Source organism: Marmota flaviventris, chromosome 6 (genome assembly GCF_047511675.1).
Source record: "Marmota flaviventris isolate mMarFla1 chromosome 6, mMarFla1.hap1, whole genome shotgun sequence".
In the NCBI taxonomy this organism is placed as follows: Eukaryota; Metazoa; Chordata; class Mammalia; order Rodentia; family Sciuridae; genus Marmota; species Marmota flaviventris.
The window spans coordinates 7,515,506-7,533,130 of record NC_092503.1 but is presented as its reverse complement, the minus strand read 5'-3'; the positions used below and the strand labels follow the sequence as shown (position 1 = coordinate 7,533,130).

Sequence of the window (17,625 nt, the reverse complement as noted above, 5' to 3'; positions counted from 1 at the left end):
AAAAAAAAAAAAAAAAGAAGTTGCAAGTTTTTTTTTCCCTGGCTCACATTACAAGAAGACCAGAGCTCTTCTCCACCATCCTCACTGTCATATCTTCTCTAAGACTACTGGTCCTGAGCTCATCAGCTTCCGATCCCTTCCTTGGTAGGGGGAGGGTCAGCTTCCTACTGCGGCATTTCCTTAAGAGCAAAGATGCTGCTTCCCCGCTAAGCCTCAGTAATCCTCTCCCCGTGTCTCATCCAGGCAGGCTTAATCATGCCTGTTTCTAAATGGATATGGCCGGGGGCAGGCATCTCTGATTGACGTGGACTGATCAGCTGGGGTGTGGCGGATGCTAGGCAGTCAACCACTCAACCTCAGTGTCCTCTACAGACATCCAATTGGGGTCATATGATCATGGGTTCGCAAGCTCAGCCTTTGGACCAAATCTGACTGCCACTTTTTATAAGTAAAATGCCCTTGGAACACAGCCACGCACAGATGCTTGGGTGTCGTTTATAGCTGCTTTCATGCCACGAGAGCAGAACCGAGTAGATGTGACAGAAAACATACAGTCCACAAAGCCTACGATATTACAATGTGGCCTTTTACAGAAAGTTTACTGACCCTTGTTCTAGATGGAGAAAGTGGAGTGGAGGTTCAACAACCTGTCCAAAGTCAAAGAGCTAATAAGAGGCAGAGAAGAGATTCCAACACCTGCTGCTCTCCCTGCCACCAGCGTCTCCTGGGGACAGGCCTGGCGTTTACACTGGCACAGATCTCCTGAAATGAGCACATCTGCGAGGACTGATGGATTTTCAGACAGGACACTTCCACATGCTTACAGTAACAGAGGGTCAAGAGGGGCGTGAGGAAATGGAAGAGGAATTCTACAATTTATCATTGACACCCTATTTTATTTTATTGTGGTACTGGGATCAAACCCAGGGCCTCTACCACAGAGCCACGTCCTCAGCCCGACACTATTTTAAAAAGACACAAACACCAACTGGAATTAGAGTAGAAATTTTCAATAATCAGTAGGATAAAATGAAAGAGGCTAAAAAACGAATGTCACAGAGATGAAATGTGGATCGATGCTACTCCGACAAGTTCAGTTCACAGGATAATGTCAGTTTTTAAGTGAAGGAGAAACAGCAGCATGAATGAATGAATGAGTGAATATAGTCCTTACGACAGCTGGACTTAATGGGTTTCCAACTCTATGTTGGTGCAAGAGCCGGAAACACTCAGCATGAGCCATACTTGGGATTTTGATTTGAGTCTTTCACAGGTTTGTGATGACTTCCTAATGAGGTCATATTCTGAGGTGTTGAGGGTTGGGACATCGACATCTTTTGAGGGGACACGATGGAAACCTCATGCCTGGTTAGGGCACCGTCATCTGTCCAGCCCCATCTTGAGTTCAGTCTGGCAGTCCTCCTTCCTGCCCTCCACGTGTGGTCAGTGAGAACTGGATTTCAGGGAGACCCGGACAAAAGCCTCCAGAATTTACTTCTCTGTAGGAGCCCCCCAAGATCCTAGACGTTGGCATGCACCTCGCTCACCAACCGCCTCCCACTGCTGCTTTGTTCTGACCTGGGATGTGGCTGCACAGGACCAAGCACGTTGTCACAGCACCTGTCCAAGGAAGACTTCCTCCCACCTTCATGCTGCATTGTAATCTTTGAACAGAAGTTCCCGGCTTTTCTGAAGATCCCTCTCTTCATGACTGAGCTCAAAGCCCCTCCTTTGGGAATCCCTCTCACTCCTCCAGATAGAGTGAGGAGTAGAGGGGGTTCTCTGTGTCCCCGAGTCCCTGTGGGCCCCTACAGACCCATGTGGCTCACTGAGTTGTAAACTGTCTTTCTGCATAAAACTGTGAGTCCCTCCAGGCAGGAAATGTACTTTCCCCCCCTATGCCTCCCTCGTGCCAAGTATAGTATCAATAAAAAGATAAGTATTCAGTTTGTGGTTGTTGAAATGACTTTACTGCTTTTTCTCCGACTGAGGCTTTCTGTGAAGACAGCAGGGATCAATAAGCCGCCTAGTTCCTGTTTCAATCATGTCCCAGGAGAAATCCCGCTGGTCCAGGTCTACAGGTGTGTGTTTATCCATGAACATTCCAGGTGAGGAAACAGGCACCGGTCCTGTGCAGACAGAGGTCTGCTGAGAAGGACACCACATCTGCCCATCTCCTCCCCAACAGGCAGTGCTGTCCCACTGGGCTACGCGCACAGCCCTGGGCTCTCTTTGTAAGCCACTAGCCATTGTTAAAAGGGCTGTTTTTGCAGGCGTTGCTCTGGTTCGTTTTCACAGGAACTTCTCATAACCGAGCTGCAACGGTCCTCGAGTGGCAATTCATAGACACTTTCTCTTCCCTCTCGGCTCCTGGGGGTCCCTCTGGTTCTCTTTCTGTGTGTCTGCTCCTTTGCGGGCTGATTTTCTCTTCCCCATAAATCGACATGCTGCTCTTTGGCTGTGGCAGATTGCACTTTCCAAAGTCAGCGGTGCCTGGACCTTGATTCCTACCCTGTGAGTGGCACTCCCCCGACAGCTGGGGTCGAGGTCTCCTCTTCTGGGATCTGGACAGGGGCTGGTGAGTCCTTGAACCACAGTGGATGGCAAAACAGTGTCCTGTGATTCTAGGCTGAGTTCTGAGAAGGACGCTGCCCCTCTCTCTCTTCCTCGTCCTCTCCCTTTCTGCTTGAGTTGGAGCCCTGCGTTTGAAGGAGTTGGGCCACGGGGAGAGGCTACCCGCAGGTGTCCCAGCTGAGATCTCTGCTGACAGAGGGCAGCGAGCCCCAGAGCGCAAATGGGAGAGCTGTAGGGGCTGCAGCCTCTGGCCTTCACAGTCACCCGGCAGAGGCAAACCATCCTGCTCCCCCTGTCTGAACTCCTGACCCAGAAACTAGTGAGAATCAGTGAGCAAGGACGACTGCGTCAAGCCACTGAACTGGGGCGTCATTGGTTATGGACTAACATGGCAAATACACCAAGAATCCCTTTGTTGCTCTCTGCCACTTTCTTCCCATGGTCACCTCTCCTGCCTCTGCAGGGGCCTCCTCCCTTGTCCACGTTCAGCAGGGTGTTAGAACTGCCTCTGGGGCACTTTCTCCCCAACAGCCTCAGAGGGTTCCACAAAAAGACACTTTGCATCTCCCCCACCAGATAGACATCTCTTCTGTTCACTGTTTCGGCTCTTGGCAGGACAAACCTTCCAATCCAGAAACCTTATCAATTCCTTCCTTTCTGTCTGTCTTGTCCAACCATCTGTCAAGCATTGACTGGGTCACTTAGTCTGTTTCTGGCTGTGAGAAATACAAAAGCCAGCTCAACGTGGTTGGTGGTTTGGGTCCAGTCAGGAGACAGACACAGAGGACATTTATTTATTTATCTTTAAAATTATTGTTTTTAATAAATTGACTAATGAAAATTGCATAGATTTATCAGGTTGAACATGATGTTTTGAAATGTGCAAGAACTCAACTATTGTAGTATAGCCAAACTGAGCAAGTAAATGTGTATTTCTGATATATTGAGGGCAAGGTTAGTGTAAAGAATTATTAACTGAGAACTAAAGAGGTAAGGAAACTCTGTATGGCTCCCTCTGGCTGAGAGTGGACCCAAGGAAGGACAAGCCTGCAAAGATTCAGACCTCATTGGATAAGGTATGGGTCAGGCCGACATATAGCAGGGGAGGCCCCTGGCCTGGCCTGGCTGGAGCTGGTCTGCCGTTAGTTGGGTCGGGTCACTGTCTGTTAATGCATTCAGGGAGCAGGTGGTCAACCCCTGTAGCATGAAAGTGCTGGAAATGGCAGGAGAACCTCTTCAGCAATGTTGCTGTGGAGCCCTGGACTCAGAACATTAAACATCACCTCACTTTAAAGGAGAACTCTATGTATAACAATTCCTTTATTAGCACGGAGCATATAGCCAAGGGGTAATAAATCAATAAATAGCACGCATGGCTTACCCACACGTATTTATTCTTTCACAGAGCAAAAGACAAGTTTCCGGCCAGTTCTAGGGTTCTGATGAAGTGGAAGGAGTGACCTTATCTCCTTTCATAGCTACTAGAGCAGTTTTGAGTGACTTATGTGGACATCGCTACATCCAGGAGTGTCTCTTTGTATTGGAGAGAACAATATTTTCCAGAAGATCCCAGGATGCTTCCCATCAAGTTCTGGCATCAGGACCTGATCACGTGCCCTTGTTCTGGGTGTGAGCACGGCTGGGAAGCAAGGCTCTTGCACCTTCAGCCTCTTAGAGTGAGCTTTATCCAGCCAAGAAGGGCATGGGGAGGCGCGCGAGAAGGCCGCCGACCTCCCGACCTCAGGCCTCTGTCCCCATACCCCTTCCTATTTCCATGCCACTGCCCAGGCCATTACCTTTGGTGTCACAAGGCCTGAGATTCAGCCCTGCCAAGGGTTAGCCAGTGGGGAACTAGGCACTTTTGGAGAAGATCACAAGGCTGTCTGCTGACTATTTTGTCGCCTTAATTTCAATACTTCAAGTAAAGCAGCTTTCAGTCCAGCCTGCAACCAGATGGATCTTCCTGAAGTGTTACCGTGACAATCTCTCACACTGAGTCTCTTATTGAGGATGCAACTCATGAGTCCCAGAGCAGAGTTCACATCCAAGCTTTATCACTATCTAACTGCATGAACTTGGACAGGGTGTTTAATTTCTTTATGCCTGAATTTCTCACCTTTTAAGTGAGGATCATAGCATGACCCAGTTCACCAGATTCCTACAAGTAGATGATATGGGAATGAATCCTCTCGAGTACACCTTCAATATGGATTGTTGTGTCAGCTATTTTTCTTCTCCATTTTTTACCAATTGAATCTACACTTATTAAGTAACCATTTAAGAACCTTTAGGAGCTGACCAGAATAAAATGTTTCTAAAATTATATTAAAATTGATTAATTCCACCAGATGCAGTGCTGTACACCTGTAATCCCAGCTACTCAGGAGGCTGAGGAAGTAGGATCATAGGTTCAAGGCCAGCCTGGGCAACTTAGACTTTGTCTCCAAATAAATTTTTAAAAGGGCTGGTGAGATAGCTCAGTGGTAGAGCCCTTTCCTAGGATGCACAAGGCCCTGGGTTCAATTCCTAGAGCTACCAAATACATACGCACATACATACATTGGCTATGAGCTCTTTGAGGAAAGGATTGAGCACAATTTTGGTCAAGAATGTTTTTCTCTATGGCCATGTGATTTCCATTCAAGTCAAAGGTTTTGAACAGAACACGCAGTGTGTTAGATTTTCATTGCTGTGATCAAGATACCCAACAGAAACAATTCAGGGGAGGAACAGTTTATTTTGGCTCACAGTTCCAGACGTTTAGTCCATGAGTGGCCGACTCCATGGCTCTGAGTCCCAGGTGAGGCAGAACATCATGGTGGAGGGGTGTGGTGGAGGAAGCTGCTTCATTCATGGCAGCCTGGAAGCCAAGGGGGAGGGGAGAGAGGAAGGAAGGGGCTCCAGGAAGAGGAACCCTCCAGGCATGGCCCCAGTGACCCCTTCTCCAGCCACACCCACCTGCCTGCATTTACTAGGGTCAGTCCACCCACACTAAGGACGACTGATTAGGCTACAGCTCTCTAATCTAATAATTTCACCTCTGAACATTCCTGTATTAACATGGGAGCTTTGGAGAGACACCTCCTATCCCAACCACAACAGCTTCGCTATCTCTTCACCAGGCTTTGCACTTGCTGTTTGCCTTGCCTGTGACATCATTTCTCTATTCTGCTCTAACTTATTCTCTCAGGATTACCTCCAAAGCAATCTCTTCCATGATGGGATATCTTTCCCAGCTTCTCATTCAGAAAAGCTGAAAAAGCAATTCAAGAGTACAGATACAGTTTCACCTACATTTGCAATGGTTAATATTTTTAACGTCTTCTGTCTACAAACATTTTTTTTTTCTGAATCACTTAAAAATTGCCAACATCATGACACTTTATCACTAAGAACCAGGCCACTCTACGTAATTGCATTACCATTATCTTACCCAAGATACTTGACATTGGTTCAATATTATTCACTACATAATTCTTTGGTAACAGTTTATTTCTCATCTTAGAAATCAAGGAGCACCCAAAAGAATGACAATGTGCTTTCAGGGTCTTTTGGTAGAGTCAGGCTCTCTTGGGTGTTCTGAAAAGTTTCTGAAATTTTTCTGTAAGCGTCTGCCTGAGTTTCAGAGACAGAGACCTGTTTATCCTCACTCTGACAGCTCCTGGTTTCTGTTTCAAAGGGGAGGTTACTGGCCTTACCTGCTGGAGCTAAGGCACAAGACACCGTGCAGGGACATCCTCAGCAGAGGTCTGTTTCTGTCCTTGGTCTATTACTTGAGCTTGTGTTTCTAAAGCCAGGCCAAATGCCAGGAGCAAGGAGATTGAGCCATTGCAATAATATAGTGGTTGGAGCACCTGGATTCCAAGCTTGGACTTGTCCCATTAGTTGAGGGGTGGAGCTGTGTCTGCGAGTTGCCATAACAAAGTGCCACTGGGTGGCTTCAGACAACAGAAATTTATTCTCACAGTTCTGGAAGCTGAGAGTCCAAAATCAAGGTGTGGGCTTGGGCCTGCACTTTGAAGGTGCAGAGGACTATTGTTCCAGGCTTCTCTCCTATCCCTGGTGCTGCCTTAGGCGCCATTTGGCTCACAGATGCTCCAGTCCCCTGTTCTCATGTATGGCTCCTCCCACTTCGTGGGAGAACAGCAGTCATGCTGTTGAAGAGCCCACCCTACTCCAGCACCAGTTCTTCCTACCTAATCCATTAGCAATGGCCCTATTGTCAAATAAGCCCACATTCTTAATACTAGCAGTTAGCACTATATCTTTTGGGGGACATAGTTCAGAGGGTCTTGGACTAATGTCTCTGAGTCTGTTCTCTCAAAGATTTGCTGCAAAATTTAAGTGAAATACAAAAGAATTATTTCTTATACGATGCAGCTTTAGAGTTTCTTACTTCTTTTTTTTTGTACCGGGGATTGAACTCAGGGACACTCGACCACTGAGCCACATCCCAAGCCCTATTCTGAATTTTATTTAGAGACAGGGTTTCACTGAGTTGCTTAACGCCTCATCGTTCCTGAGGCTGGCTTTGAACTCATGATCCTTCTGCCTCAGCCTCCCGAGCCTCTGAGATCACAAGCATGTGCCACTGCCTCCAGCAGCCTTGGAGTTTCTAATATATGGTTTATATTAAAAATGCTCCTATTGTCTCCAAATATCTCTTAAACCTTTTTTTTCTTGGGTTTTTGGCTTCAATTATAGAACATGCGTAGCATTTTATTATCATGCCTCTTTATTAAGAAACTCCAGGAGCCGGACTGATGGCACACGCCTATAATTTCAGCTAATTGGGAAATCAAGACACAAGGTTCACAAGTTTAAGGTCAGCCTGGGTAACTTAGTGAGACTATCTCAAAATTAAAAATCAAAGGGCTGGCGATGTAGCTCAGCGGCAGAGCACTTGTCTAGTGTGCACAAGGCCCTGGGTTCAATCCCTAATGCCACCAAAAACATAAAACAAAATGCCCCCCTCAAGACTAAAAACAAACAAAACCCCAATTTCCTGGGGTTGAGCCTGTAGCTCAGTGGTAGTGTGTGTACTTAGCATATGTGAGACTCTGAGTTCAATCCCCAGCAGCAAAAATAAATAATAGAATAAACAAACAACAAACAAATTCTGGGTCTCATCTTCAGAGATTTTAATTCACTAGGTTGGGATGGGGCTCATAAATTGGCATTTCTACAACTTGGCAGGTGATGCCAAAGTGGCTATTGTAAGGGCTCACTTTTGAGAACCAGTGAGGTAGACAAGTTTTTCCAGTGGAGAGCCAGATAATAAAACATAAAATACTTCGGACTTTTTCAGGCCATGGTCTCTGTGGCAACTACTCAACTTTGCCATGGTAGTCAAAAGCAGTCAGACAACACCCGGGGAAATTGGTTGTGTATGAGCTCCAATAAAACTTCATATACAAAAACAACTACCTGGATTGGTGAGACCACTGGCTACAGCTGCCACCTTGACTACAACAGTGCTCCCATTTTGGGGGGAGGAGCAGTGGTGTTTTTTGAACTCTAACATTTTGGAATTGTCCATTTCACTTTTCTTTTAGAATGTTTCCCAGTATGAATTTATTGTTTTATCCCAACTAGATATAAGTTAAACTTCTTGGCAAGAATACTATCTAAGTGATATTGTGTACTGTATGGAAAACTTGTGAAAGACTTTGAAATGGATTAAAAGTATTACTGGTCAATTTCAGCAGAAAGCTAGTGTTGTCTAGTAAACCCTTGTGGGTTTCAATAGTTCCTCCTTATCTGCAGGGGATATGCTCTAAGACCTCTAGTGCTTGCCTGAAACTGGACTGTATGTACTGTGAACTATGTTGTTTTTTTCTGTCATACATATGAGAAAGTTTATAAATTAGGATCTGTAAAGGATCAACAAATCAGAATAATTATAGCAATTTTTTAATGAAACTATTTAAAACTTATGAGTGATTTGTTTCTGGAACTATCCACATAATATTTTCAGAGCAAGATGGACTGGAAAACTGAAACCGTGGAAAGGGGGGGATACAATAATCTGATTCCATGGGATCATGTACTTTTTATTCTCTTTGAGGTATTTATAACTATGTAAATTGTAGATACTGATGGTGATATGTATGATTGATGTCAAAAACACAAGTTGTGTCCACTGGGTATACAGTTGATTTGTGACCAACTTCATTTCAGCATTCCTGACTTTCTACATATGTGCTGGATTTTCTTTGTATTCTCTGTTGAATCAGATATAACATTGCTGATTATCACATTAATCAGTTAAAGAGTATCTTTGACATATGTTCATTTCACATCTGCATCTGAGTCATGATTTTACCCTCCTTTATCCTTCACAAATTTTCATTGTATCACTTCAAAAAGCAGAAAATGCCAGTTTTTTTTTTTTAAAAATTGGATACTAATTTTAATTACATGATTTAGGTGATTATGCCAGATCTTTTCATTGTAAAGATCTCCCTTTACCAGGGAAACAGACTTTGGGGTAATATTTGAAGACACAGATAAAATTCTGGTTCACAATAATTCTTCACTTGTTGGTTGTCAGTGATGACCCTTGTCTTTTCAATTATAACATGCAGTTGCAAAACACCAACCCTGTCTTGATGCCCACAGTTGACATCTGAGCTGCTCCCTGGGAGCCACTCTAGGCTATACAGCAGAGCACATGCTACATAGCACATCGGCAATGTCACTGGCACTGTCTGAATTGGGCTCAAACCCTAGCTTTTTCCATTCACTACGTACACCATCACGTAGTTACTTAATTTCTGCATGCCTCAATTTTCTTACCTGTAAAATGGGTAAAATAAAGGCAAGCACTGTACATCTCAGCTATACGCCAATCCCTGTATCTTTACTTTTCCAAAAGCATGCAAGCTTCGGCTTAAGTGTCCAGATTTATCTTACTTTCACCGTACCTAGTTCACAGCCATTCCTTAGTATGGCCTCCAGATGACATCTGAATGTAGGAATTAATAAACCTTTGTCAAGTGGCACTTGCTTGATAGTGTTCCCTTCCATTTATATCGTACTGCTTGTTGCTCTGTGTCGCCTTCCTTGCTGCAGGAAGCCCATGCTTGGGAATAACATCTTCACTGAAGGTGTGTGAGTCCCTCAAGGGCAAAGGCTGGGCACACAGTGCAGGGCTCCAGGAAAATCGTGCTCTTTACGCCTACGGATCCGCAGACACGGCTGTGCTAAGGTGTTTTCTGCAAGGGCACTTCGACTCAAGCCCCCTCATTTTGCCCTCCCAGGGGGTCGAGGCCTGGGACGGTTGTTCTAAGCTGGGAAGCGGCCACGCTTGGATCCAGACGGGCGCGCCGGCAGGGTAAACTGAGGCCGGGCTCGAGAACCCTGACCGCAGCCTGGAAGCGCAGGCCCCTGCGAGCACCTGGCGCGCCCCGCCCGCGCCGCTTCCTGTCCAGCGCGTGCCGCGCTCACGTGACCCGGACCGGGCGGAGCCCCGAGGGCCGCGATCACCTGAACAAGGGAGTCACGTGAGCGGGGGGGGGGGCGGGGGCGGGGGCGGTGCCGGGCGGCGGTCACGTGACGCGGTTCCGGGCCGCCGCTGAACCCAGCCGAGCCGCGCTCCCCCCGGCTGCAGCTCTCACTCAAGCTCCAGCTCGCCCTCGGCTCCACCTCCGCCCTGGAGACGCGACCCTGCCCCCGGCGCAGCCCCGAGCAGCCGCCCGCCGCCTGCCCCGCGCCCGCCGCGCAGCCCCGGCCCGGCGCGATGGGGGCCGCCGCCGGCTGCAGCGCCCACCTGGGGCCGGCGCCCGCGGGCCGCCTGCCGCGCGCCCTGCTCCTGCTTCAGCTGCTGCTGCTTGTCGTGGCCCCGGGGACCGCGCAGGCCCAGGCCGCGGAGTTCCCGGAGCTGTGCAGGTAGGTGGCCCGCCGGGGCGCAGGCTTCGCTCGCGGTGCGCTCGGCCGGGGCCGGGGTGGGGGGCAGGGAGCGCTCGGGGAGGGACTTGGTCTCCAAGTCGCCAGTAGTCCATGCTTGGATCCGCCCCGCCCCCGAGGGAAAGTTGCCTGCGTGGTGGCCGAGAAGAGACCGTAGGGTCCCGTGCGCGCGGGCGGGGGGCGCGGGAGGACGCGCCGTCCTAGCGCTGGCCCGCGGAGCCCTGTGCCTGGCCACTTGTGGCTGTCACTAAGTCAGGGCGGCTTTGTGTGCGACCGCCGGCCGCCCGACCCGACTGGGTATCACTCTATGGCTCGTCTCGCCCAGCGCCTGCCCTCTCACACCAGTGCGTCTGCGAAGTTGGAGGAGGCTTTGCTTTTGACCCACTGCATGTTTCCATTAAAGTTCCACCAGCGAGGCTTTGGCTAGGCCCCCAAGTGTGGAAAGACTCACCAGTGAGTCGGAACCCACGCATATGGCCTTGCAGTTGGGTCGTGTTGGTTTCGTTTGCTGATTGATTTCCTACTTACGGGTTTCCATTTTTTCTTTAAGTGGGTTTTTGGCCGTATATGACTTTGTTTTGTAATTCTTTTAATTGGGGGTCGGGGATGGTCATCCTGTGTTGGCTTTCAAGACTTTACCCCCTCACTTCTCCAAGCCAACTTCCTGTCTGGTTGCTCACATGATGTCATTGTCTCCGGGGTGGATTATTCTCCTGGAGTCTTCTGCTCTGGGAACCGCGATTGTGTAATCACTGGTCCTATCTAGGTTTGTTGGTGTTCCACTAGGACCAGGAGGTGGGCCTGGGGAACTGCCAATTCCAGGAGTTTTCTGACCTTCTCTGGACTGTTTAGATTGATGGAAAAATCCAGCTTTTATTTATTTTTTTTAAACTTGGGTAAAAAGCAAGCAGGACGAAAATTCTGAACAGTCAACAGTTTCTCTTTTGGCAGATGACTTTTCAGAATAAAGTGGAGTCTACTTTGAGCTGAGCTAGGGTTTATGGGGTCCTTATTTTACCTTTTATCAGATGTAGTTTTTAAAAATGGCACTTTGAATTCAGAATTTGCAGAATTATTCTTTTAGGGAGGTTGAAGCTGACCTGAATAGAAACCCATCTGGGTTTCTTTATTCTTTATTTGTTTACCTTTTTTAGGGGAGGGGAGGATGGTGGGAGGGAGTTTGCTGTTCTGTAGTTTGTAGGCTCCTGAACTGTGAGAAGATATATTGTTGCAGCAACAAATTCATGATATGGAGGAAGGGAGGCAATTTAGGCAAGTTCAGGCCCACACACTTATAAAGCAGGAAATTTTGGACTAAAGACTTCTTGAGGGGTTGGGAGTGTGGCTCAGTGGCAGAGTGCTTGCCTTGCACATGTGAGGCACTGGGTTCAATCCTCAGCACCACATAAAAATATATAAACCAAATAGATATTAAAAAAAAAAGACTACTTCAACCAAGAACTTCAACAAGAAATTAGCACAGTTGCACTAATGGTCAAGTTGAAGTTTTGGTCTTGTTAGCTAATTGCATATTCGCTTTTTAACAGCTAAAGTTTAACTTGGCCTTGAGGGGAGAATGACATTGCTGTTTCAGGGGCCTTCACTTGTGCATTAGGTTAGTCACCACAGTGTCTAGAACCTGCGTTCACTCACCTTATCTCCAAGTGGAACACGGGCCCACAATCCAGTATGAAGAGCCTTTGTAACTACATACTCCAGCCACAGTTACCTGTGGCATAATGGCCAGTGCCAGGGAGGGTTCTTAGGTAGATGAGCATTGTTAGCGTAAGATGTAACCTCTGTGGTCGTGGAATCGCTCTAAAGTTGGTGTTTTTTGTCAGATTTCTTCAGGACAGCAAACCTGCCAATCACTTCAGAGGTGGGTTTTCACATGACCTTTCCCCAGTCACTGCCTCATAGTTGCACGTGGAGACTGCAGTGGCCCTAGCTTCACTCCTGGGGTGTGGTGCAGTTCCTGGTGCAGTTGGTTTTTGGGAGAGGTGAAGGAAACTGGAGGAACCATTTTGGCCGTGGCTTTCAGGACCGCTGTGCACGTGGAGAGGCCTGCTCCTGCACAGCGTGGCAAAGCCCCGCAAGTGTAGTTGGCTCCAAGCAGCACTTTAAATAAGTGTTTGTTCTGTGAAGAGATTCGGTAATATGTTTTGTGAGTGGCAGGAGGAGTGCTGTGCCAGGTGAGCCCTGCGATGTGGGAAAAGTTAGTGATTGTCCTCAGCTGCTTCCTGGGAGACAATAGAAAGGACTTGTTTCTTGAGGCCAGTGTGACTGGCCTGGGCAGAGCTCCTGGGGTGGGAAGGAATGTACGAAGGTCATTGGGGCAGGATCAATGAGAACAAGAGGAGAGGGCAGAGGCCAGGCCATGCAAAACCATCAGAAGTGACCAAAATGCTCTCTGCCGGTCTGTTCCTATATTTACTACCACATGCTTTAAATTTTGTAAGATGCTGTATTATGTATATAAAAGCAAGTTTTCACCCTTTACTTAGATGTTAACATCCTTAATCAGTGAATCTTAAGTGTACTGATAAGATAAATGCACTGGTGTGGCTTAACTTTAGGTAGTTAGATGCTTTAAAATTCATACAGAACACGTTTTCCCCAAATCTTTTAGGTGTAAGGGTATAAATGCTGGAAAGTTTTTATTTTATTGAGGACAAGAGAATAATGAAGCCAGCTGGGAGTTGAGGTTGGTTAAGTTGCTATCTCTAAGGATTTTTTTTTTTTTCCTCCTGCAGTTTTTCAAAAGGAACAGTGCTTATATGCCTAATCTGGGCCACATGTTAGCTTGGATCACATCCATTTGTGTATATAGGTTTCTTTTAACCATAAATGTGTGCAGAAGTCTATGACTGATAATTATGGTTACATTAGGCCTCATGCATTAATTCTTAGAACAGCATTGCAACAGATTCCTAGGGAATGAATGTCTAATTTGGCTTCACATCTTTTATCAAAGTTTCATAGAAAGAAAGATTTTTAGAAGACAGGGCTGAGAAAAATAATTTTAGATGTTATCCTCTCTATTTGTACTGGGCAGAGAGAATTCAGCAGCTTCAGAACTGGGTCCAGTGGCAGAGTGCATCTCATCACTTTGAGGGGGCTTTTGTGTGTCGTCTTCTTTTCTTCTTTGGATTGTCCCAGCCGTGGAGATTTCTTGGTAATGTCCCAGCTGGTCATGGATGGTGTAGGGGAGGTAGAAATAGCTGCTTGAGTTTATGGGAACTGCCAAGCTGTGATCTGAAGTGTTGTCCACTTGGCTTTCCCACCAGCAATGAGTGAGATTCCACTTTTCCACATCCTTGTCAATACTTGGTCTTGCCTCCCCCACCCCCCCCAGCATGGGGCGGGGGGAGGGGGTTGAACCCCAGGGCCTTGGGTGTGCTAGGCAAGCACTGTACCCCTGAGCTCCATCCCCAGCCCTTTTAACGCTTGGCATCAGTCTTGATGTGCTGCCCGGCTGGCCAGTGTCCTTCTGCTTGAGCCCTTCCAGGAGCTGGGGTTGCAGGTGTGTGCTACCATGCTGGTTTGCCAGTCTGAATTTTAGCCATTCTAGTGTGTTTATCAGGTATCGCAGTGTTTTGATTTTCATATTCCTGCTGCTCATGGTGTTGGACAAGAAAAGAGCATCTTTTCTTGTATTTTCTGGGATACCTAGTGATCTTGAATATCTTCCTGTATTTATGCACCATACAGACTCACCTGGAGTGTCTTGTAGAAATAATGTCTTGCCTCCCCCACCCCTTAATGGTTTGTTTGGGTCTCCTTATTGGGTTTGAGGAATTTCTTAGGGGCTCTGGGCACAGGCCCTTTCTTAGATACGTTACATGTGTCATGCTTTCCTCCAGTCTTAAGTGATGTCCTTTGAAGAGCAGATACTTTTAAAATTTTATGACTCCAACTTACCTATTTTTTTTAATGGTTCATAACTTTTTGTAGCCTGAGAAATCTTCATCTGCTGCAGAATTTCACCACCTCAGCACTGTTATTATTGGTGCTAGATAATTCTTTGTTGGAGGGGGCTTTCCTTTGCATTTCAAGTGTTAAGCAGCATCCCTGGCCTCTACCCACTAGATGCCAAGATCGCTTTCCACCATGCACCCCTCCTCCAATGTAGGCAAAGAGAAACATCTCCATACATTTTTCTTTTTTCTGGTACTGGGAATGCCCTGGGCATACTTTACCACTGAGCTCCATCCCCAGCCCTTTTAATTTTTTTTTTTTTTTTTTTTTTGTGTGTGTGTGTGTTGAGACTAGGTCTCATTCTGTTGCTTAGGGCCTCACCAAGTTGCTGAGGCTGGCCTTGAACTTGCAATCCTCCTGCCTTAGTCTCCCGAGTTACTGGGATTACGGGCATTGCGTCTGGCTCCACACATATCACATGACCCTTGGGGTGCAAAATCTTCCCCAACTGAGAAACACTGGTCTACCCCATGGTCACAAAAGAGCCTCTCCTGTGTTTGATTCTACGTGTTTTAAAGTTTTAACTGTAGTGTTTATCACTATGTCTACTTTTTTGGTTTAATTTTTATGTATGATGTCAGGAAAGGGTGAAAGTGTATTGTGTTCCATAATATATGTAGTCTTATTTACTAATGTTGTATGTGGGATGTTGGCAGCTAAGCTTTTAAGTGAGCCTGGCTTATCTTTTGTTGTGATTTACTTGGCTGATGTTGTTATCAGGAATGTTTGCTTTGTGGACAGAGCTGGTTAGCTTTTAGTATTTTTCTATGTAGTGTCACTGTTTTCATACAAGTTGGACATTTTCTGTTCAGTAAATTTTGGTCAAACATCATAGCAGCACACTCCTGAGACCTTGGATCCCGGAGAGGTAGAGTGTAAGTGGGGAACAGTCTTTGATTATGATTTCAGTTTTTTGTTTTTTTTTTCCTTGTGGTACTGGGGATTGAATTCAGTGTGCTCTATGTCAGCTTTTTTAAAAAATGTTTTAAGACAGGATCTCACTAAATTGGCTGAGACTGACCTCGAACTTAGGGTCTTCCTGCCTCAGCCTCCAGAATTGCTGGTATTATAGACCTGCACCATTGTGCCTGGCTATGGGTTCAGTTTTATCTACTCTCACTTGTCTATTCAGATTTTCTACTTTTTCTTGAGCCAATTTTGATAATCTCTCTTTTCCTAGAAGATTGTCGTTTTAGTTATACATTTATATGTAAATATGTACAATGCTACTCTTTCATATTTTCAAAAATACTCTTTATATGTAGGTAAATTTAAAAGTTTCTAATGCTTATTTGTACACTTTTTTCTTAATTATATTTACCAAAGATATATTTACCTTCTTTTAGTCTTTCTAAATTTTGTACACGATCTATCACCATTTTTTATTCAGGTATATCCTCTGTTTCAATTAATTTTTCTGTTTCTAGCTTGAATTGAAAGCAAAGATCTTTTATCTTAAATCCTTTTACATAATTAAGAAATGTTTAGAGCAAATGTTCAAAGCAATGTTTCTGAGCCCCACTGCACTTTTACAGATTTGGACACCGCCCACCCCCAATCTCCAGTCCATTAATTCTGTATATTTTCTTCTGGGACCCAAAAGTCTGTCTATTTGGGTTAGGATGCAGTTTAGTGATAGATTTGACCCCCAGCACATACACCCCCCCCACCACATACATACATATTTTTAGTAGTTAAAACTTTCTGGGTCCAATAAATTTTTAGAATTTTTTTTCCAGGTGCTGTAGCCTGGATGTGGTTTGAGTGGTCCCTCAGCTTCCTGTGTTGAGTTGAACCCCCACTGTAAGGTGTTAAGAGGGTGGAAACTTAATCTAGCCCTGGTGATTAGGATTAGATAAAGCTGTCAGGGTGGAGGTCCCCCCATTAGATACTGGTGACTGTATAGGAAACGGGAGAGCCCCCAAAATGCTCCATCACCACTAGGGTCCCCTTGGTCCTGCACCCCAAGACCATGAGTAGAATAAATCTCTTTATAAAGTCACCTGCCTCACGTGCTGAATTGTAGTAATGTAACAGCATCCACTTTAGGCTTTGAATACAGCCCTTGCTGCCCTGCTACTGCAGTTTATTTTTAGAATGGACATGTTTCTCTTCCTTTCTCCCTGCTCCTCCCAAACTTCTCCCCGTCCCTACTCTCAGGGGAAACAGGATTACCTTTCTTCCCCATTTTAGGCAGATTTATCTACCCTTGAGCACACACCCACCACAGGAACCAGTAGTCCAGACTTTGGGGATGGCACCCAGAGATCTCAGAAATTAACAAGTGAATCACCACTTCCACAGAGAACTCGTGGCCTGTAGCCTTTGAATCACCTCTTTTAAAAGCCCGTCCCTGCTGATGGGCAGGATCTAGGCCTCTGCGACAGGAGTCCCCTGTGTTTCTCCTTTGCTAGCAAAGCAATAAACCTCCTTTTTTCTTTTTCTCAAAACTGTCCTCATTATTGGCTTGGCATCAGGGACAAGGACTGAGCTTTTGGTAACAGTAATGCAGAATGGACTCCTTCCTACCCCAGGGTTGTGCAGTAAGTGTGGTGGAGTTTCCCCTGTGGTCTCACACCTAGGCACGTCGGGGTGTTGTATGTGTTTGAAGAAACAGTTGGTGTGGCTCAGAGTTCTGGCTGTGCTGTGAAGCTTTTCCCCCGACCCACTTTGTTCCTCTTGACTGGCGGGTTGCTGGGCACTGGCGTCTGGCTGCCACTTTGGACAGGGTTGAAGGCGAGTCCTTGCTGCACTCCTGCCCTCCCGTTGGCCCAGGGTGATGGGTGCTCATGGCTGCCTCTGTCACCCTCCAGTACACACTGCCAGGTTCTGCCTGAGGGCTGTTTGCTTTCCTTTTCCTTGGGAGTTTGTCACCTCATGGTGTTGTGCCCTCCTGGTGCCGGTGATGCGTGGTTGTGCCTGCTCTGCGCAGCGTCTCCTCAGGGACATTTGTTGCTTCCTTGTGCAGCTGTGCAGGGCTGGGAGTCGTTGGACCATGGCTATACATTGTGTTGGAGGGAGGGGCGCTGGGCGGGCATGCCGGTGGCCGGCCTTGGGTCCTGAGCTCTTGTCATCTTCCCGCTTATCACCCAGTGCTGTTCCTGCTGGGAGCAGCTGCTGACCCTGCTCATGGCTATTGGCAGCGTCTGTGTCCTGCCCCTGAGG

General features: G+C 46.6%; 1 protein-coding gene across 1 annotated transcript in view; it reads left to right on the top strand.

Annotated features, from left to right (window-relative positions):
• The first annotated feature begins 10,116 nt into the window (after window positions 1-10,116).
• The window catches only part of Igf2r (insulin like growth factor 2 receptor), a 96,339-nt gene continuing 88,830 nt past the window's right edge, over window positions 10,117-17,625 (top strand). Inside the window, exon 1 of the mRNA XM_027939585.2 lies at window positions 10,117-10,464. Within this exon, the coding sequence (XP_027795386.2) occupies window positions 10,316-10,464 (149 nt within the window). The 5' untranslated portion in view covers window positions 10,117-10,315. The remainder of the gene's footprint in view (window positions 10,465-17,625) is intronic.